Source organism: Streptopelia decaocto, assembly GCF_964273445.1.
Source record: "Streptopelia decaocto genome assembly, chromosome: 15".
In the NCBI taxonomy this organism is placed as follows: Eukaryota; Metazoa; Chordata; class Aves; order Columbiformes; family Columbidae; genus Streptopelia; species Streptopelia decaocto.
The window spans coordinates 4,353,719-4,375,710 of record NC_138670.1 but is presented as its reverse complement, the minus strand read 5'-3'; the positions used below and the strand labels follow the sequence as shown (position 1 = coordinate 4,375,710).

The window sequence follows — 21,992 nt, the reverse complement described above, 5'->3', positions numbered from 1 at the left end:
TTGCATTGGTACAGATCTCCCTCCATCATTTCCACACCACCTTGTGGGGCACTTCTTCCTTCCTCCAGCTCATTTTCCTTCTCCGCCTCATTTCCCGGGCAGCGGCGTTGTCTCCTCCTGCTCCGTGACCCTCATGCGTGTCACGGGAAACGGAGGGTTCGCCTTCAGTCACGCTCACACTTGGAATAAGTCCAAGGAGGAGGTTCGGGGTGTTTTTTCGCACCCATACTGGTCGCTCCTCCAGCTCTGGCCGCGTTCCCATGACGCTTCGCGCTGGAGTTTGGCGGAGTTGCTATGACAACCCTGCCTGCAGCCGGCAGCACCCGCAGGTTGGTGTCCCTGGGGTGGCTCTGGGGGTGGGCAGTGCAAGGGGTGATCCCCCCGGGGGACCCTTGGTGAGGGTCAGGGAGGGCGCTGCTGAGCGGCACGGCTGGTGCGGGGTCACACAGCGGGACGCGGTGACAAGCGGGAGCTGCCTGGGGCGGCCAGCAGCCCCTTCTCTGCAGCCGGTTGAATTTCCCACCTCGCTCTTACTGTAAGGAAGTATAGTTGTAGGTAAATTGCATTGCTCTGAAGTTCCGTGAAGAGTCAGGGGAAAAAAATCAGCTTCCTGTAGGGCTGTACAAAATAAAGCTGTGCTTTACTGGAAACAGAGCTCCAAAGTGAGAGCATAGTCTGGGATTCTGTTCAGACCCTCATCCCCAAGCGCAGCAGCGGAGCTGCATGGGAGCAGCAGCCTCTAGCCGTGAGCACCGAGAGCTGCAGCCTCCCCGCGCCCTCCGAGTAGGTGACTGAAAACACCCAGGGTGGTGAATACCAACTGTGGTATAACTTACACACACCTGGCATTGCTGTCGTGGATTTGGAAGGGGATTCATCAAATAAAGGTGGTTCCTGCCGGCCTGCATCACCCTGGGTGCTCCGCGCAGGCTGTGCCTCGGAGGGCACAGTGAGCAGATGGTGGGGTGCAGCTGGGAATCCTCCCTGGGGATTTTAAATCCTAACTTTGAAGCTAAAGAAGCGGCCAGATGCGGTGATGGTACCTTGATGCTCCTATTTGGCAGGGTAGTGAGGAGACCTCTCTTCATGGCAGTGACCTGCTCGAAGGTCATGGCCATGGGGTGGGTGCACGTAGCTGTAGCTCAGCTCTTCTGCTCCCCCAGCAAGGGGAGGACAGATGTGAGCCAGCAATGTGCAGCTCCGTGTCCTGCAAACCCAGGACACAGCCCTTGGCAAATATTGGCAAGATCTCCCCTCTCTGGGGGCTTTGCACCCAAACTTAGCAACTGTTGTGCATCTTGTGTTTGCATTGCAGAAAAACCATCATCTGCAGCAGGCTGCAACTCCACCGTACCGAGGGACAGATCCTGGCCTTGGCGTCCTTAAACCAAGACACTCCCAGGTGGGTGGCATGGCCAGGGGACTCCAGCTGCCCTCACAGGCAATGCCATCCCCAAAACACCTACTCCAAGAGTTGGCAACACGGTGGTCTTCACGTTCCTCCCTCTCCTTGAGGTCAGTGGAGGAGGGACCTGTGTTCGACAGCCAAAGGGGGAGAGCCCAGCCAGGAGCCTGCGCTCTGGCCGCTCTCCTTCCACCACAGCCCAGCAGGAACTCCCTGGGTCCGAGCTCACAATGCCATGCCCAGGCAGGTCGCCCAGCCCTGCCCGCACCCCAGCCCTGCCCGCACCCCAGCCCTGCCCTCACCCCAGCCCTGCCCGCACCCCCAGCCCTGCCCGCACCCCCAGCCCTTCCCGCACCCCCAGCCCTTCCCGCACCCCCAGCCCTCCCCGCACCCCAGCCCTCCCCGCACCCCAGCCCTCCCCGCACCCCCAGCCCTTCCCGCACCCCCAGCCCTTCCCGCACCCCCAGCCCTTCCCGCACCCCCAGCCCTGCCCGCACCCCCAGCCCTGCCCGCACCCCCAGCCCTGCCCGCACCCCCAGCCCTGCCCGCACCCCAGCCCTGCCCTCACCCCAGCCCTGCCCGCACCCCAGCCCTGCCCTCACCCCAGCCCTGCCCGCACCCCAGCCCTGCCCTCACCCCAGCCCTGCCTGCGCTGCCTGCACCCCCACGGTAAGGAGACACCTGGGACATGCACTACACAACACAGCAGCGTTTTGGGGAGGAAGGCTTATCATGGACACAGAGATACTTTTTTTTAGTAACGATATCCCCCAAATAGCTGTTGAATGACCGTTGCCCACAGCTACATGGAGAACTGAGGATGAACACTAGCTGTATTTTCTTAGATATAATTTCTAGGTATTATTCCCTCGCAATGACCCGAAGCAGTTTCCTTTCCCGAGCTCCCTGCTTTCCCTGGCGCTGGGCTCCCTGGCACCCCGGTACAGCAGGAACAGGAGCTCAACTCACACCCAGCGAGGGAGAGAGGCGGAAAAACCACCAGACACAGCACCGACCAGCGGGTCAGGACAGAAGGGGGAGCCCAGGAGACAAAATCGGAGGGCGTCCCACCCCACGGTGCTCCAGCCAAGCTCTGAATGTTGATGGCACTCACAGAATCCTGCTTTTTGCTTCTACAGCCACTTTTTGGGGTTTATTTATGGCTTATAGGAGATCACTCTCACTGCCAAGTCCGTGCCGGCATTCCTGCTGCGCCAAACAGCCGTTCCACAGGCAGTATCTGGAAATCACCACCGTGCTGCACCCCACTGTTGTCCTCTCTGTATTGATGGGCCAAACCAGCTTCTTCTCCCGCCTCTTCCCCCGCACTGATCCTTTCCCTCCACATCTCTGACACCCGAATCACCCGCTATGCCCATCATCCCCACCTGGCCTTTGTGCTTAAAAACCTACTTCGCTTCAGAAGCCCCTTCCTTGGCAGCTATTTGACTGACGAGCTTGTCTTGCCCTGGGCAAGTCCGCAGCCTCCTGGTAGAGAGAAACGTGATTTTTGACCCCTTCTTACACGGCACCTGCAGGAGGGATATTTGCACAGAAAAGGAGCCTGAGCTGCGTTCACTGCCGGGTGTCCGAGGTGCCCCAGCTCCTGCTGCTCCCCAGGGACACCGGCCAGCTCCCCGACCTGCTCCGTCTTGTGGGTGCTTTCCAATGTCCTGAGATATTTCCTAGCAAACCATTTGCTTAAACAACGGCTCCTGGCCTGTGCAGAGCGGGCAGCAGGGCGGCCGTGGGAAGGAGCCTGGCAGGGTATCGGCTGGATGAAGGAGCTGCCTCCCCGTGCTCCCCGAGGCCTCTGGCGGGCGCTGAGACCGATGCCCATCACAGACCCAACCTCCTGAGACTTACCTAACATTCCCTAGCAGGCCAGGCTATTCTGCAAGCCTATTTTCAGATAGTGCTGGTTGGTACTTCAGTATTTTTAGATACCTTCTGTTTGTTGTATCTCTGTTTTACCCTCCAAATCCAGACGTCAATCACCGACTCGGATGCGTATTAAAACATACCTCACAAATAGACTGTTCTGTTCATACCTGCCTCGTAATTTCTCTCTAATGTATTGCTGACCACAATTTGTTTTCCTCTCCAGCCACGAAAAACATGCCCATTGCAAAATACCCCAGGGCTCGAGAGCCTCTCTGGTGTGAATGGGACAGGAAAGCACAGAAATGTGGATTAAGACACACAGTCTACGCTGTAAATGGGGATCGCTATACTGGAGAATGGCTGAACAACTTGAAACATGGTAAGACAGATCATTTTGAGAAAAAGTACTGATTTATATGCCTTTACAAAAGTCCCTAGGCACAGGGAGCAGTCAGCAGTTGTTCATGTATTTGTATATGTGTGTATTTTATATATTTCATGCAAAAGTCCGCTCAAACACATTTCTAATGGGCAACTTAAAGAGCTTTTGCATGCACCTAGGGGCAAAATATTTAGATTATAGATGTTTTTACAAAAATCCCCTACAAACACAGCAAAGTGCAGTCAGCCCCACGTACCCCGGCTGCAGCAAAGCCCAACACAGCCGGGCTGCTGGTGCGTTGCTGGCCTCGAAAAGCACTTGGCTTCAGGAATATGAGTTTATCCTCAAGCTGTGGTGGGTGCTGCAGGACACGGAGCAGGGGAAGGAGACCCTGAGCGAGCCCTGAGCAGCTGGAGCAGGACAGGCTTGTTTACAAGCAGTTTTGGAAAGATTTAAGCACATTCAGCAAAGGCCACACAGGAAGCTCCTGATCAAGATTAACGATGCATCCAATTTGGGAAACTAAACTGAATCGCAGACATAACCCTGTCTCGGTGCAGGGAGCCCCGTAAACCCTGCAAACAATGGTCTCCCCATCGTTCCTCTTGTTTGTTAAACAGGTAAAGGCACCCAGGTGTGGAAACGCACCGGAGCTATTTATAGCGGTGACTGGAAGTTTGGGAAGCGGGATGGCTACGGCTCGTACAGCATTCCTGACCCTGTAACCAAGGAATACAAGAGGGTGTACACGGGCTGGTGGAAAAATGACAAAAAATGCGTAAGTGAGATTTCTGCGCCTGCCCGAGGTGAAGCAGGGCTCCCCAAAACATGGGCAGAGCTGGGTGTACACATGCAAAAAGATCCCTTAAAATACTGAATTTTCAAATATCAAGGCTGAATTGAAGAGGCTTAGGGAAACAAATATGTGGAACAGGAAAATGAAATCAAAAGCAAAGGCTCCGGTGTTTAAGCCCTCTGTCCCTGCCCTCCCCGTTTTGCTGCTCCTGATGTGACATCTCCAGGCCAGACGCTGTGGGAGCTGCGCCGTGTCCCACAGCCGGCCATAGGGACGCAGCAGGGAGATTCCAGGCAGAAGCCACAGGAACAAACATTCCCCCAGGCGTGGGCTCTTTAAATCTTAATTTGAACTTGCAGAAAGCCCAGGAAGCTTCAAGAGTAAAAATCCATCATTTATAAAACACCTAGAATGTTCCGTCACCCATCATGTCCCCTCTGGAGAGGGAGGGACCCATCCCACCCATCTGCTACAGCCCCGACCTCCCACCAGCGATCGCTGCTCAGACTCACCTGCAGCTCAGCCGAGCAGGACGAGAGGTTTCGTATCTGAGCTTTTAATCCTCCCACCCATCGCTTTCATTCCTCTCATCCTTGAAGCAGGCGCAGGATCCTGTGTTACAAGCACTGCAGGAAAATGTACCTTCTTCTGGGAGTTTTACAGCATATTAGACAAATAACAGAGTTCTTTTGGAAATTAAGCCTGTCCCATAAATCACTGTTTTTTCTAAAGGAAACATAATGAGGAAGTCATCTGGTAAAAATGACTGCAATCCTATGTGCAAAATCCCGGCAGGAATGTTTTCTGATCTGCCAATGGGAACCTTCTGTTTGCCTTTGGGTCTCCTCTTAAATTACATTAATAGCCTCATACACTCTAATTGGCGTGTGGCTCTGTGGCTCCGCTCACTTGGAGGGAGCTTCCCCTCCTGTTCTTTGAGGAGGTATTTTGGATGACTGAGCTTTGCTGAATGATTTATCACGGCATCCAAATATTACCAGGGTGTTTTTTCTTCTGCAAAATTCTTCCCTTTACGTCCATGCTGTTTAATATAATTAATGCTCAGCAAAATCAGTTATTTTCAGAACTGACTTTATTTTCTGTTCAGAGGTAAATCAACACTTTACACCTATGGGAAAACTCATTTGTAATATGTAAATATTTCTTAGTGGTATCACTCCCTGGTACAGGGGGTACCGAATGACAAACACACATGTAAGACAAACACCTCCTGAGGTCCCCGGCAAAACCATTTCCATGGTTAAGCAGCGCTTAAGAGACTTCTGGTCTGCCCCAGGGCAAGGGAGGGGGTTGCCCAGCCTGGGCAGCATGGTCAGGGTTGAAAGGCACGAAATCCTCATGTTGAGAGACGTGAAATCCCTACATTGAGAGACATGGAATCCCCACATTGGGAGACAGGTCCTTTTAGTGCTGCCTATCCCCAGGCAGGTTTATATACTAGTAAAACTCGCTTTTAGCTAAATATTAGTGGCAATGATGCCAATGATAACACACTGAGATTTAAACCTGAGGTTTTGTCATGGGAATAAAAGCGTTGGCCAAAACCAATCCTATCCCGCTGTCTCTCATTTCCTTCAACACAAGAACGGCCGCCGGGCTGGGCTGCCAGCTGCCACGTGGAAGAGTGCTAAGCAAGGGTGTATCACAAAAACAACGTCCCAAAATTGAACACCGACCCTTTCAACACAAGAGGTTCCTAACCAGCCATCTCTGTGCCGCCTCCAGGGCTACGGGCTGACGTTTTACCCCGGCGGGGAGCACTACGAGGGCGAGTGGAGCGGCGGGCAGCGGAGCGGCTGGGGACGCATGTACTACCAGGACGGGTCCATCTACGAGGGGCAGTGGCTGCGGGACCAGCCCGGCGGGCTGGGGATGCTGCGGCTGCGTAAGTACCGGCCACCCGCCCCCCAGGTCTCTGCCTGCCCCCTGCAAGGTATTTGGTGTCGTGCTGCTCTCCAATTACCCCTGCCATCCAGATTTCTGGGTGCTATATGGCCTGTCCCACCGCAGCCTCGCACCAGTGTTGCGGCTGCTCCCCTGTGTCGTCCCTCCCCTCCCGGTTTGGGGCTGGAGGCAGCACAAGGGCCAGCGTTGTGCTGCTCACACCAAAACGCATGAAAGCTGAACTTTGCTGTGATTTACATGTAAATGACTGGGGTGGTTAGGGTTAGAGATAATATACTGTTGGGTCAGAGAAGAGCAAATCTCTCTTTTCAAGCCAGGCGCTTTGCCAGCCGTGCTTTCTAACTGCTGCATACCAAAGAGGAGTCCAGTTTCCAGCACAGAAATAAAATGGAGAAGTTTTCTTTTTGAGTTTGCTCCATCCCCTCTCTCACTTCCGACACTGGCTCAGGTTGAGAGAACACGGGGGTTTCATTAGTACACAATCCCTTCCCAGAAATAACAGCGAGGACATGATGAATTTGGAATGATAGGGGCAATCTCATCATAAAAATAGAAATTTGAAATGTTTTCCCCTTATTTTGCTTGGATTGTAACACATTTTTTCCCCAAAGCAAAGAATCCAAATCCTTTGCAGTACAAGGCACTGCATTCCAGGAACATTTGAAGAAATATTATCTCCATATTATTATTCATCTATTCTTTTTCTTGAAAGTGATCTCAAGGCTGGTAGTTAGCTAAGCAAAGCAGCCAGGAGGAACAAGCCTGACCTTCGCTGCACATCACACATGACTGCGCTCTCTCTGATGACTGTAAAGCCACTTTGAACCGATGACTTGTCCTCATTAAATCAGCACCCACTTCCAGGGGTAACTCCTTCCTCTGATCTGCTTTGCTCCCATCAAAGTCACCCTGGGCGCTGTAAACTGTCCATCCCCCGGGGCCGAGCCGTGGCTGATGTTTCAGAGCCCAGTTGCCTCCAGCGTAGCCTGCAACTGACTGCGAGCTGGATTCCTTTTGGTTAAAATTAGCCAGAGCAATTATTTCATGCCCACAAGCCGAAAGCATTCAGCTCAGCGGCTGGAAGCGTGCCCGCATGCCGGCAGCTTTGCGATGGGGAAAGAAAAGGAGTTCTTCAGTGGAGGTCACGGTGAGCTGCAGCTCCAGATTAAATTGCTTGTAGTGGCAGTGTGCCCGGCGAGGGCGAGCTCAGCTGGAGCACCGCGCCGATGCGCCACCTCTGCCACAGCCCGTCGCCGAATGGCTTTGAAACCAGGGCGCTGCGCACCCGTGGAGATCGTGGTTGTGAGCAGCGCAGCCTCTCAATCCCCTGGGAGGAGAGGGGATGGGAGCAGCTGAGTGCTGCAGGGCAGCCAGGGGGCTCGACGGCCCCTCCACCACCATGTCCCAGCCCCAGTATCGCTGCGGGTGTGATGTCCCTTCTCAACCAGCATCCCTGGTTCCTGCTCCCATCCCTGGTCCCTGCTCCCGTCCCTGGTTCCTGCTCCCATCCCTGGTCCCTGCTCCCATCCCTGGTTCCTGCTCTCATCCCTGGTTCCTGCTCCCATCCCTGGTTCCTGCTCCCATCCCTGGTTCCTGCTCCCGTCCCTGGTTCCTGCTCCCATCCCTGGTTCCTGCTCCCATCCCTGGTTCCTGCTCCTGTCCCTGGTTCCTGCTCCCGTCCCTGGTTCCTGCTCTCATCCCTGGTCCCTGCTCCCATCCCTGGTCCCTGCTCTCATCCCTGGTTCCTGCTCCCATCCCTGGTCCCTGCTCCCGTCCCTGGTCCCTGGTCCCTGCTCCCGTCCCTGGTTCCTGCTCCCGTCCCTGGTTCCTGCTCCCATCCCTGGTTCCTGCTCCCATCCCTGGTCCCTGCTCCCATCCCCTTGCAGCTCTGCTTTCCCTGTTCGTGATTCCTGGATGGCAGCACAGAGCCCAGAAAAACCTCTCTTGACTGGCAGAAAAACACCAAGAGACGGAGTACAGCTGGAAAAACAGTCTGTAACTGATTGCCTGAGCTGTTCAGACACTCACAGCAATTCTTGCTTTGTAATTCATTGAGGAAAAACATAACTGCAAGTATTATTTGAAATCAAGATTATTTTGACTGGATAACGATCAGTGCTGCTGTTCCTTGCCCAGACAAGCAAACCTCTTCAAGCCAGAAATCCCGCGTGATTTGTTGCAGTGGCAAATCCGAAACTTGTGTCCTATAATTTTTCATGTTGTGAGGAGTGACTCAGCTACTGGTCTTACCCTGAGCTCACTCACTCCACGTATCAGCAGAAAATTAATATCACCAGGAGAACAGAGCAGGCGAATTCAGTTCCTGTGCCAGGCGGGCAGGCGCGGGCGCCTTCCGCAGCCCTTGCTCCCCGCGGCACAGCAAACCCAGCACGGCCAGAGCGAAACAACACGCTGCGCTGCTGCTCCCTCCCAATTACTCAGAGCAGCCCAGGAGATGGTTTTCTCTTTGTGTTGGTTGCATTCGTAGCCCCCTAATGAAACGGAGCGAATGTCATGGTCTGTTCGTGTGTTTAATTGCAGCAAATGAAAATCGGTATGAAGGAAACTGGAAAGATGGAAAGAAGCACGGCCCAGGGAAGTTTTTCTACTTGGATAAGGGACAGTTGTTTGAAGGCATCTGGGCAGCAGATATACCAAAATGCGGAATTCTGATCGACTTTGGCAGAGATGAAGCTCCTGCCCCTACTCAGTATCCAATCCCGAAGGTAATTGCTTGGAAATTTCATTTTTGCTGGTGATGTTCGCATTCACCAGCGCTCGGGGCAGCTCTCCAGGTAGCATTTCACTCTCCAAGCGATCACCCCCAGCTCAGGAGGCTCAAGCTCAGAGGCTTTTGGCCAGCAGTGTCCTAAATGGCCCCGGAGGGACAAACATCCCGTCCAGCCACCGCTGGAGCCTCCCACTCACCTACATCTGAAAAAATGCCGTTCTCAGGCACCAGAACTGCTTAGAGACCTGAAGCAGCACAAAGGAAACGGGGACAATAGAGGCAGAGACAATAGTGGGATTTGCGTCAAAACCAAATGATTTCAGCGAGCCGAGCAGTTAAAGCTGACAGCACCTTACGGACACCTGGGCAGCTGCAGCGCTAACGTCAGGTATTTCCCTTAGCAGGCACCCCGAGCCAGGGCCTCGTCTGTGTCCAGGGGCGTTGGGGGACACGCGGAGCAGATGGGGTGTCTGAGAGGTGACAGGCGCTGCTCCCCCTGTCCCATAAGGGTGACACACGCTGTAGAGAAACAGCCAGTCCCCATCGCCCAGACTCAGTGAATGCAGGATGGGGCACACAGAGCCCTGGGCCGCCAGGCTGGCATGTGCCCTTCCCATCGCTTTGGCGCAGGACCCGGAGGACGGGAGAGCCTGTCCCCACCTCCGTGCCTTCGGAGGAGCACAGGGGACACAGCTCCAAGGGACACAGCTGGCCAAGTGTCTTCAGCTTGAATCCCAGTGCATGAAACACAACGCAATCACATTTCCAAGGGACGGTTACTGCAGGATACGTGTGGGGAAGCTCCTTTTTGCTTAGAGCCAAGCAGACCCAAGCGGGGTGACCACACCGCGTTACCCCAGTGACACCGGTGAAGCGCCTGTGGTCCTCTGCTCCACGGACGGGCTTGTTGCAAACGATATCGGGCATGTGCAGCTACCGACAGACACAGCAGAGATGTATCTCTGCTTCCCTTAATCGTTCAAATCTGGTTTCTATAGCAAGGGCCCTTTGAGCACGGAGATTTTTGACAAGCCAGTTAATCCTGTAAGTCCCAGGCACACCCACAGCAGCGCAGAATAATAAACATCAAATACTCACCAGGGAAAAACAAGCTCCATTTTGCAAAGAGTGAAAGGAGCAGCACTTCTGTAGCTAAAAATATTTACCTTACAAGGCTTGTCAAAGGTCAGCCCAGGACGGCCTCTTCAACAACCCAGCCCTGGGCTGAACTGCCATCTCACTAAGGCAGAACGTTCAAGTCTCTGGCTGTTTATTTCACTCCCTGAAGACAAAGTTATGAGCCAATTTTCTTCTTTGCTCTGCGAGCAAAAAGAAAGCACCAGCTTTCACTGTTGTTATTGCGCTTTCCATCAGAAGAGATTGATTGATCTCAGAATATGAAGTAACAGATAAAAGGAGGAAAATTGACTTCAGATTTTCGTAAACCTTTTGCTGAATTACTGTCGCGAGCAGCCACTGGACTAAAGTCGCTTCTGCTGAGCTTCTGCACGGGAGAAGCGTCGCTGCTTGTCTTCATTAGCAAATACAAGGAACAAAAAGGACAGAAAACGGCTGAAAACTAGAGGGAGATCGTCACAAACTTTGCTAGAATCCAGTGTGGGTGATGGGGTTGTGTCGAGGCAGGATTTGAACAGAACTGCAGATGGGGAAAGACAATGTGGTGGACTTGGGGTATTTGCTGTTATTATTGGAGCCAAGGCTTTGGAAGGTGTAACAAAGTAAGAGAAGGACTGGATGTTTTCTGCCTGGGAGAACACCCAGAGCTATTTCAAGGAGATGAAGTGATGTTCAATGTGCTAATAAAGTTAGGAAAGTGTAGCAAGATTTCTAAAAGAGTAATTGAAAGGCTGCAATATAAACTAACGTCCTGATACACGGGAGAGTCTCTGTTAATCGTGTCTATAAACCTTAAGCTTCTTCAATTACACTGCATAACGGATTTGTGTTCTTTCTATTTAGATTGAACTGGCTGATCCAGATGGTGTTTTAGCAGAGGCCCGGGCGATGTTTGATGACAGCCAAGATGAATAACCGGATGCTGAAGATAAAAAAAGACGCAAGATAAGAGCACGATCTGGGGTTACTTATTCATTTGAGTCTGAAATCCACACTCTGGTGTGTGGTGTGGGGGTCGGGGTCACTTTTCCCTCAAGGGTACCCACGTTTACTTCACGCTGTGGGTGGTTTTGCTCAGGGGCCGCCTCCCCCCACTGTTATTTTGGAAAAAGAAAATAGTCCCAAGATTTAAGCATCGCTGACAGAAGGAAAAGCATATTAACTACCTCATAGTTATACCTGCCTGCACAAAGAGGAAATTTTATCTTCATATTATGCACATTCATGAGATCCTCAGAAACACAGCTACGATTTACACAATATAGTTGAAGAGATAAGGCATATAGAGAAAATAAGCATATTGTAGGCCTGTAGATAACAAATAATCGGCAACAACTGAGTACATTTTATTGCATGACAGTATTTGAGATCTAAATAAGTGATATACAATAACCGATGTTTAAAATGCTTGAGGTAAATGCGTAATACCGTTAGTATAAATAAGGGATAAAAACCAAATTCTAAGTGCACTCTTAACCTTCAGATCCGTGTGTGTGGGTCTGGTCGCTGCATGGGGCACAGAGCGCACCCAAGGTGTCACTTCCACGACCATTTCCACAGCTGGAAAATGAACCATACTTGATATCATGGCTTAAAGTGCAGAAAACAGTCAGAAAAGCAGCTGTAATAACAGCTCAATTAGTTCAGAACCTACCAGCTCAAGAAAGTTAAAAATAAGGTTGTCCCATTAGCTTCTAATTCTGTATTTCCTAAACAAAACCAAAACCTCCACACTCCTCTGTCACTTTGTAAAAGATCCATACACAAGAAGAGAATTCAGCTACTTATCCCGGTCAGCACAGAATTTTACAAAATAAACTTGGAAAATACATCTTCTGCACTTCCATTCAAAATAATGTAACTTTAAAATACACCATTTATGGACAGAAGCCAATTTTTAAGCCTGACAGCACCCTTGTAACCTTTTGCTCTAGTATGAATATAGAGTCAGGTTTTCTTCCTTTACGGGGGGGGTTTAAAAGTCTTTTTTCCCCATGGGTATTCCAGGAAAGGACGGGAAAATACATTTTGTGCCTACTACTAAGATTTTGGAATGCTGCTTCATTAATGCCTTTACTAACATAACCCTTCCCGTGCTCCATCAATGAACACCTACGGGACTGTAGCCACAATTCTCATCATGATCAGATTTACAGCAGTAATAGAATATACTCGAAGCACAATGTAATTAATGGCAGAGCTGGAGAAAATCCAGTTTGGCCTCTGGATGCCGGAAGGACTTGTGAAAACGGCAAGTGGAAAGCTGTTCTCTGCTTGTGAACCAAGAACGCCACTGAAAACAAACCCCCAAAAAAGCGCAGCAGGTTTTTTATGGTTATTTTTCAGAATAGGAACACACTATGGGCAACCTCGTCAACACTTCCCACTGTGTGGTGGTGCTGACCTGAGGAATCAGTCCCGTTCGCTGGAGCAGCAAACACATTGCCAGCCTAGATAGAGACATCCTGCTGCTTGTCAATATGTTAGATAACCTGAGGGAGGTCGGGCACGGGACACGGCGTTCAGCCCAGGTCGGTCGGGTACAGCTCCGCCGTGTTGTCACCTTCACTCCTCTCTAATTGCAGACTCCCGGATTCCTGTTCCACAGTGTTAGCTACGGTAGGAAGTCAAGTTTTGTTCTGTTAGACCTGAAACCTGTCTCAGGTTGTGTTCAAAAAACAGCTTTTACCCATTAAAGCCCAAAGCTGCTCCACAGAAGAACCGCATTCCAAAGAATTCTGCTTCCAGACACAGCCAGAACGACGGACGCGGCCCAGGACAGCTGCTGCAATCTCTCTTGGACAGGCCTCTTATCTAAGAGACCAAATGGAAGTTTTTACTTAAAGAAGAAATAAAAACACCCCAGCACAGTAGCCTCATTGTCACAGACGTGTGTCTGAAAGTAAGCAGCAATATTAATCACAAGGAACCTACTTTCATAAATAAATGTACATAGAAGTAGTCTTTCAGGTCTTTCGGAAGCAAAAAGAACGTGTAACAAGTTATTAAATACAACACTTCAGCAAGAAGACTTTTTCTAAACAAGGAAGACCAAGGCAGAGCTAATTACTTGGGAATCCAATGCAGAGAAAGCACCTTTTGCTGCTTGTATCTGAGGATTTATTAAAAATATATTTTTAATAGAAAAGTACAAAATAGTTACTACTTTGGCTTGGAAAAAAAACCCAGCAGTGGTTCTGATTTTCAAGCAAAAAAAATTATCCAGTGGTAATTTCCATCTAGTTCCTTCTTTTTAAAAAAAGATTCCTAAATGGGAAACAGGCAAATCTATCTCTCCAGATAATATTTGCCAGCTCTTGAGAACTTTAAAACAGTTATTGCTTTTATTTTCTTCCAAGGAAGAGTAGAGTAGAGTCTCATTCCTACTCATGTGGCCATACCACATTGCAGTAAAACTAGTCATGGGTGTTTAGCAAGTTATAAAATGTGTAACTACCAAGGGGAAAAGGCATTGGAGAAATCAGTGAAGTAATAATTACTTGGCAGCAAAACATACTGGGGGAAGTGGTGGGAAAGCTTTCACTTCTACCATCTGTCAGGCTTTCCAGAGAGAACAGCGCTAGCACCAAAACCAAGTGCTAATTGCTGCACATCCCAAGTAATTTGTATCATGCCACGCAATATGGATCGGACAAGCAGTATCTTCTAGTAAATGCCAACATCAAACAAAGAGAAAAGACAAGCTTCTCTACCCATCTCTAACAAATAGCCCAATTTACAGTGCTATTTTCCAGGAGTTTGTACAGCCACCATTCAGCATCTGCAAGAAGCAACCTGACAGCGCTCACGGGAGGGACGCACGGCCCACCGCCCGTTCCTCCGGGTGTCAGCCAAAATGTTATGAAAGGAACGTTTATCCTCTCTAAAGGGTTAGAACAACATTTATAACCTCTCTTTAAACAGTAATCAACAGTTCGACGACTTGATCCGCAGGGGAGTCAACATAACAAGGCAGAAGCAGTATAGTGGGTTTATTTTCTGTAAGTACAGGTTTATGGAAAATGGGTAACAGCCGAGGAGATGGTATCACCTCTGTGATCCAGTTGATCCTGGAGCCGTGCAAATTCAGCAAGTTCATTCAGTTCCTGGAATTGCCTGTCTGTTTTATGGCTCACCAGTGACCTGTAGAAGTGGACTGCAAAGACAATGAATATCAATCCAAAGGGAACCATGATAGACGTGGATGCAATGGCTGCTGCCTGTCCTGATGTGATTGTAGAACTGTTGTTCTGGTTTGGATTATCAGATTGCTTCTTTAAAGGTAGAAACTTCACCCAACACAGTAACACCACCTCTGCAAGAAAGAGCAAAGTCCCAATGACAGTAGAAAACGCCCACGCGAGCTCAATGTGCCGATGCATACGCTCATGAGGAGACTCCTTGACAGAGTTGAGATTATGGACATTGCTAACGGCCTCTATGTTTGGGAGAATGCAGGTACTTATCATGAGTGCAAAGAGGTGAACGGCCACGAGGACGGTGGTGCAGGCACTGAAGGCTATCAGGAGCCCTTGAGGGTGGTCATCTTCTGAGTTTATCTGAACTTCTACCATAGCCACCTGAAAAGGACAGAAAGAGATCCAATTACCTACAAGTTATTTGCATAGAGATGATTTTAAGTTCAAATCACATTTCCAGAAGATCATCTGATCCAGACAAAATAATATCCCGCGTTTAAATTTCTCTCTGTGTAAATCCGCACCCTTTTCATTAGGTCCAAATTTAGGTCTGAGCAGGGGCCACCATTTTCACACTGTTTGGTTGCAGGGTAAACCACCAGTACACACAACAGCTCTTCACGGCACAGCCACCTTGTCTCCTCCGCTCATCCCAACAGCTGAACTTTGTGATCGACATACTTGGGACTCCTAACGTGAAACATTTATTCTTTCCTGTCTTATATTGGACAGGCAGCTTTTGATCTTTTACTGTAAACTTTGCTGGGTATTAGAAAATGTGTCCCATACATATGTAGAAGGAATATTGCAAGAAGTCTTTTGAAGTTGTCACCTGTAACATGAAAGGCTGTGAAGGCAGCAGGCTGCCCACCGCAGTCCTGATGCCTCTTCTTGGATTTTTAAGTTCTGAAGAGCAGAAGCCTCTCAATAGAAATAACAACTTTCCTTGGGGCTCCTAGCTATATTTTTACACTCAAAGCAAGTATTTAAGCAGACTCTAGAACAAAGATCCAAACCAAAGATTCAAACCCCCTTATTTTGCAAGATTTGAGCCAAGCTACATCTAGTGCAGGATCCCACCTTCTTATGCTCCCAGAACCAGCACGTTACGTTCCAGGACACCAGAACTCTTAACCGCTAACACACCAACATACTAAGCTGAGGGTTTTTTTCAGACATGTTTCAACAGGCATTCAAGGCCATTTGCCAATATTTTAATGCCTTTATTGAAAGCTTTAATTGTCATAAGCCAAACCACCCAGCCAAGTAGCAAACAGTTTCCAAGTGTTACAAGAAACTCAACAAAAAGTTATGTTATAGTATATAAATGCATATACAATTCTTACTCAAAGTCTTAAAACATAACGTACCAGTTGTCTTGGAGATACTTTCCATTTCAACAGAGCATCAAGAAGAAATCTTTTTTCCTCTTCTTACCCTAGCCTGAGCTGAAAAGCTAAATAATTACATTTAATCTCAATGTACCTGTTTCTGATTTAGCTATAATTATATGCATGATGTTAAAATATTGCGAGAAACCAAGTTAAATTAATTAGCCTTCAGATCCTCGGCCAGCTCTGTGTCTAGATAAGCACTGACAGAATCACAGGGACAACTGTTACAAGGAGACGTCTAGACCAGGAATCCAAGTCTTCCTGGGTTAAAAAGATTTCATTTTAACACTGCTGGGTGTTTCCCAAGAGTGACCCCAGGAGTCCCAACAACCATTATACACTGACGGGATGGCTTAAATGGGAGTTTGAACGACCCAAGCAAGGCTTTGGTTTGTATGGCTGCAAACAGGTTAGTACAGACCCGCTTTGCACAGGGAGATGGTTGGGGAGGTAGGTCCCAAACCACCTCTCAGAATAAGAGTTTTCTGAAATCCAGCAAGACTGTGGTTGTTTCTTCACCCTGGTTACAATTTACCCCACGAGCAGGAAGGGCGTCACTTCCTTCAGCTCAAACCACAACACACAGTTACTTACTGTAATTCCAAGTGTACTCTCTCAATAACAACAATCGTGGGCAGCACCATCACCACTTCACAGGTAGACTACAGTGGCTGCAAAAATACTTTTCTTGACGCTGAAGGGATCACAGCTTTGTAGGCTCAGCCCTCCGAAGGATGAGTGTAAGAGCCCCTACTTGAACTTCCAAGACAGACACACCAGGTGCAGCTCCACAACACACCACCAACTCTCTGCAGATCACAAGTTCTCCAGAAAATGAGTTGGATGTTTTCTTTAAATGGAGCAATGAGAAAATGTGATAGAAGCTAGAGGGTACATGCATAAAAAACAAAAGACACAAGGGAGTTTTTCATGGGTTCATAGACAGGACAGAAAAAATGGTGGTGACACCAACGATCTGGACAGAGACACCCATGAGCAAAGAGAAAATGCACCAAGTTGCAGTTGGAACTGAGACTGTGTCAGAAAGACAAAAAAGCAAGAAAACACTTCTCTTTTTTTATTCATTCAGGATTAATAGATACTTCAGAACTCACTTCAAACAGAGACTTTTGGGGAGGTCGTAGGATGCAGAACGCCTGAAAGATTTCAGTCTACTAAAGTGCATGGAAAGTCTCCGGGGAGGCACAGCAAAGCCTCCTTGTGCTCATGCTTGGCAGAGTAACTCCAGCTTGACCCCGAAGTGAAAAATCAGTTCATGTTTTCTGTCTCCTGCAACTGTCAAGGAAGCTAATTTGGGAACCATTGCAGTAAAAACTAGCAGAAAAACTGCCAGCTCTTTTCAGTCTCAAGTCTCTGTTCTTTACTTCCTGGGCCAAGCTTGAGCCAGGCACCTAAAACAAAAAGCCCCATTTTTCATTCTGAGGCCCCGTGCCTGTTTTCAAACAGCGATACAAAGCATCACAAGTTCTTCTCCCCTTTGCTCACGCTGCGATTCCAAAATGCATAGACCACAACTGCTCTTGTACGGTAACACTCGCAAAAACAGGGCCCTGGTGAGCTCAACCGGTACGACCCAAACCCATACAAAGAATTCATAGGTACGTGCTGATGTTTCACGCAGGATGTTTTCCTATGTCCTCTCACTCAGTTTCTACGCTGGTTCAGAAGACAGGCCCCCCTGGGCAGGTCACAGTATCCAATATACTTCAGCACCTTCTCCTTCACCACTTTCCAAGCTTCTTTGACCAAAATCAAGCATGATTTTGACTGTGCAGCTCTGGTGCTGCAGGCATCCCATCTCACTGCACTATCATGGAATAAAGCAGGTTGGAAGACACCTCAAGAGGTCATCTGGTCTGATCCCTGGCTCACAGAAGAGCTAACTTTAACTTCAGATCACCCTGCAGATACGACTGACAGATTTACTACAGCCCTTGACAAAGCTGTAAATCTAAAATGCAGCTTCTTGGCAAAATTAAAGGACTCTGGTGACATTAGGATGCAGGACCATAGTTCACGTAAGCCTAAAGAAGGTGGGCATGCAGGTGCTTTCAAAGACAACTGATTTGAACACAGAATCACGTTAAGGCTTCTGACAGCTCTGGATTTCAGAGTCATGGCAGCCTGAACACCAGCGTATTGCAAGAAATTCAACAACTTGCCCTCCAGAAGAATCCACATTTCAATTTTATTTAACATTTAATATCCTGAAATAGATTCATTTCACAACACTTCCGTGTCTTACTAGACCAAAGTGGCAACAAAAGGTTGCTTTCATGCCTGAAACAGAAGGAACCTTTCATATGTGGGAAGATTATTCAGAGCACATTTCTAACCTGTAAGTGCAATAGTAATGTAAAAGGTGAGCGGTGGCAGAAGCCAAGAAACTGGGACTGTAACGCTTTCCTGCAGGTTACAAAAATGCAGCCCTGGTGACAAAATGATGCTGACAACCCAGCTTAACTGTCCAAACACAAACAACCTACCAGCAGCCTGTCTGCACTGGAGCGCCTGACACCGCTGCTGCCGGTGGGGATGAGCGAGTGCTTGCAATATTGGATACAATCTGCAAAATATTTCCGGCGTTCAGATAAACTGGATTAAGAAATAAAGACAGGCATGGAGGGAAAAAAGGATCCTACATTGATAAGTGGAGTATAACACAGGAGCAAGAAATACTCGATGGTGTGTGTAGGGTATGTGTAGACCCCTACAATCTACAACTTCATCACCTCTCACTATTTGAGAGTTGATATTACTTGTTGTCCCCATAAACTGGAAAAGTGTACTCAATGCAAGACTGTAAACTTAAGGCATATGGCCCTGGCTGATAGCGCCCATGGAAACCTGCACAAGGGAACCGCTCGGTTCACCCTGGGAGCTTCCCTGGAACACCAGTTTCCAATCAACGCGTTTCCAAAGCTGACACGCAGTGGCAAACCACGATGTGCGTAGCTCTAAAACAAAACTAAGCGTAAAATGGGCTTTTAATCAGTCTTATCCGTGGAAGCATAACACTTCTGAGTTTGAAACCTGGCCGAGCATTTCATACTCTGCACGTCAGTGACCAGGGCAATCTCTTGACTTCGGCCATGCATCACTTAACCAGGGTATGCTAACTAGTCTTCAGGGAATAAACTCTGCAAAATGGCTGCAGGCATACACAAAATTAGGACAAATAAAGTTGAGCAGGGATACACTTAGCTCATGGCAGAGGATGCAAGTTCTGTTTATTTAAGCGCAGGGATGAATGGGGCTGGCATGGAAACGAGCACATTCCGGACAATTCCCATCAATTTGCTGGGTGGTCCTGGATGTGTCATTTAGACTCTTCCTTGTGTTGATAAGGAAAACAGAGGAACAATGATGCTTAATTGCTGTTGTAAGCTTCAGATCCAAGACTAGATTGTACTTTAGCAGCATTTTGTTCAAACATCAGGTGCCAAAGAATCTGCTGAAGTTGATAAACAATGCATAGATGTGACAGCAGAATGAAGGCCCTGCTTTTCAAGGCAGAATTGTGAAGGACAACTTCAAAAGATAAGCAAAGTTATTCAAAAGAAATCTAAAAATACTTGAAAGCTAAGTCAGCTCTTCTGAAAATAGATTAGGAAGTCTCAGCTACAGGACCATCTGTCATAGCAAAACCAACGAGGCTACAAGTTGATTTCCAGCGAGATCTTGTTAAAGCGAAAAACAAAAGTGAATTTTTTTGAGAGGGGTAACATCCGGAAAATGAAAGTACGATGAATGTTCACACATAACATTCCTGGCAACTAGAGATTGTATTAGTAGGAAAAAGTGGCTTTTCCCTGAAACATCCTAAACAACATCAATTCAAAAGCAGCAGTTTTCAGCTGCAGGACACTGAACTCCTGGAACTCTTCTAAAGCACCGAGAAACAAGTAGAAGCAGCTTTGTCTCATCCATCCATGGGACAGAGAGTTCACATAGCATATATTTAGAGAAAATCCAAACGGATTTAAGAGATTAAGTATGACTTTTAAATAATAATATTTTATTTATACAGACGCATAAAATTTGTAAAAGCCATCAAACTGCAGGGTGAGGTTTTTCTCTGTGTTCTTTCTCTCCACGTAAAAGCTTGACCCAAGAAACCACCCCGACAAACTGCTCTGACACAGGAGAACGGGCGCACAACAAGGAAAACTCATTAACAGACACGGGGTATGATCTACCAGCCTGATGCATGTTACCCAAGGAGAACCAACTCAAATATGCCGCTGCACTCACACAGCCGCCTGTCAGTCACCCGAACCCCCGGCCACCGTCACCCCGAGGAGTTCCAGGCTGTTTTTAGTCATTGAAGGAGGCCGGTGACATTTATTTGACCGTCAGAAGCTGCTGCAGCCCGGCTGCTGTTTTCAAACAGCATCCTCGGGTTGTAACAATGGCTCTTAAGGGGAATATATTTTATGGGTGAAAATACCTTGGTAAAAGTGGGGCAAAAATTAACCCAAAACATATCAGAGCTGTACAATTCGGTATTTACAACTATGAAGCATATGTAACACGGATGGAATAAAGGGGCTGACGGCAGAGTTAGCAGCTGAGTATGTTAGAGGACAGGGCATACGAAGAAGCTTGTAAATTACCGTATTTCAATCCTTCTGCAGCTTTGTCGTAATTAGGATTACTGGACTACGTTTCCATACCAAACCCGAAACGAAAAAACATACCAACAAAGACGACATTTCGAAAACATGCACAGAACTCCAAACTAAGCAACACTCCACATTTCCTTAAAAAAACAAGTTAAGAACATCGTTAACTGCAGACGACTAATGATGGATGTAACGAACCGGGGGGACACCGCCAATTTGATCAGTTTATTTCCTTAATTTATCTAAAAGTAGCTCAAGCGCAGCCCCGCTTGTGTCCAGGTGCGCGGTTGTGCCCTGGGGAGAGGGCGGGGGCACCAAGGAATGAAAAATAATAATAATAATAATTAAAATTATTAAAAATCACGCTAATATCCACATTTACAGCACTCTACACGGTGTCCCATGAGAGCCAGCGGGAGGAACGTGTGATTCCTGGCACGCCGAGCATCCTCCGCGCGAAAAATGAGCGAAAAAACCCCAAAGCAGCAGAGGTAGCGGAGCTGTTGGGCGGAGATGCAGCCGTGAGGCGGATTTGCCTCGGGCATGACAGCTCTCCACACAACACCGGCTGCCGGTGCGAGCTCCCGGGGCGGCCCCGGCGCCTCCTCCCCGGCCCGGCCGCCGCCCGGCCGCGCTGGCCCGGCTGCCCGCAGGGCTGGGAGCCGGGGCGGGCCCGGCGAGCCCGGGAAGAGGCGCCAGGACCCGCCCCGCTTCCCGCCGCCCCGGGTGCCACACGCCGCCTCAGGGGCCGCGCTCGTCCCCGTCCTCCCCCCGCCCCGCTGCAGCCACCAGCCCGGCGGGAGGCAGCGAGTCCTCCGGTCGGAAAAAGGAGAAGCGGCGGCACCGCTCCCCGCCCCCGGCTCGCTGCTGCCGGGGAGGCCGCGGGCCGCCCGCCACAGCCCCCTGCCCGCCGGGCGCTCACCATGGCGAAGCCGGAGAGCAGCGCGGAGGTGCGGCTGGAGGCTTTCAGCTTGGCGCGGCTCAGGTAGAGCTTCCGCCAGGACAGCGCCTGCATCGAGTGCTCGTTCAGGCTCATGGGCTCGGGGGCGGCGGGCTGAGGAGCGGAGCGGGAGGGACGAGGCGGCAACGGCGGCTCCTTCCGGCGGCAGAGCGAGGGCACCAGCTGCGCTAACACCCCATGGCGCCCGGCGGCAGCTCCTGCCGGTGCTGGGGCCGCGCCTGCCGCCGCGCCGCTGCGAGCCTGCGCCCCGCCGGGCACCGCCCCGCTGGGCGGCCCGGCCCGGCCCCCGGCCCCGCTCCGCCTCGGCCGCTTCCCGGCAGCCCTCGAGGGAGCCTGAGGGCGGGCGGGCGTCGTGCTGCGGAGGCCGCTTCCCGCCGCGGCGCTGAGGGACGCGCGGCCTCCTCGGTGCTGCCGCTGGGGGAGACGCGGCCCCTCAGCGGGTCTGCCGTGGGGAACCCCCGCAGCGAGGCCCAGCGGGAGCCCGGGGTGCGGCCTCCGGGCGGCTGCGGCGGCGGGTGAGCAGGCGGAGGT

The 21,992-nt window shown here is 49.8% G+C and overlaps 3 protein-coding genes across 4 annotated transcripts in view; 2 read left to right on the top strand and 1 right to left on the bottom strand.

Annotated features, from left to right (window-relative positions):
• The first annotated feature begins 1,378 nt into the window (after nt 1–1,378).
• Nucleotides 1,379–11,441, top strand: MORN3 (MORN repeat containing 3). Its single transcript, XM_082065886.1, has 6 exons — nt 1,379–1,402; nt 3,513–3,668; nt 4,292–4,449; nt 6,214–6,373; nt 8,935–9,119; nt 11,105–11,441. The coding sequence occupies exons 2-6, from the start codon at nt 3,524–3,526 to the stop codon at nt 11,174–11,176; spliced, it is 720 nt and encodes a 239-aa protein (XP_081922012.1). The 5' UTR covers nt 1,379–1,402; nt 3,513–3,523; the 3' UTR covers nt 11,177–11,441.
• A 148-nt stretch (nt 11,442–11,589) lies between these two features.
• Nucleotides 11,590–21,734, bottom strand: LOC309446289 (calcium release-activated calcium channel protein 1). The gene is made up of 2 exons (XM_082065888.1): nt 21,423–21,734; nt 11,590–14,841 (listed from the first exon to the last, which is right to left on the bottom strand). Exons 1-2 carry the CDS (start codon nt 21,534–21,536, stop codon nt 14,275–14,277), a joined length of 681 nt encoding a protein of 226 aa, XP_081922014.1. The 5' UTR covers nt 21,537–21,734; the 3' UTR covers nt 11,590–14,274.
• The window catches only part of KDM2B (lysine demethylase 2B), a 117,935-nt gene continuing 110,790 nt past the window's right edge, over nt 14,848–21,992 (top strand). The window contains exon 1 of one of the 2 annotated variants that reach the window (XM_082065876.1): nt 14,848–21,485. The gene's annotated coding sequence lies outside the window, so the exon portion shown is untranslated. Of the gene's footprint in view, nt 21,486–21,867; nt 21,977–21,992 lie in introns of those variants that run through there. The other variant, XM_082065877.1, reaches the window with a different exon arrangement.

Coding starts and splice junctions, on each gene's coding strand:
- MORN3 (XM_082065886.1), top strand. CDS start 3,524: ATGCCCATTGCAAAATACCCCAGGGCTCGAGAGCCTCTCTGGTGTGAA. Junction 3,669..4,291: donor GCTGAACAACTTGAAACATG/GTAAGACAGATC, acceptor TTTGTTAAACAG/GTAAAGGCACCCAGGTGTGG. Junction 9,120..11,104: donor CTCAGTATCCAATCCCGAAG/GTAATTGCTTGG, acceptor CTTTCTATTTAG/ATTGAACTGGCTGATCCAGA.
- LOC309446289 (XM_082065888.1), bottom strand. CDS start 21,536: ATGAGCCTGAACGAGCACTCGATGCAGGCGCTGTCCTGGCGGAAGCTC. Junction 14,842..21,422: donor TGCTCTCCGGCTTCGCCATG/GTGAGCGCCCGG, acceptor TGTCCTTTTCAG/GTGGCTATGGTAGAAGTTCA.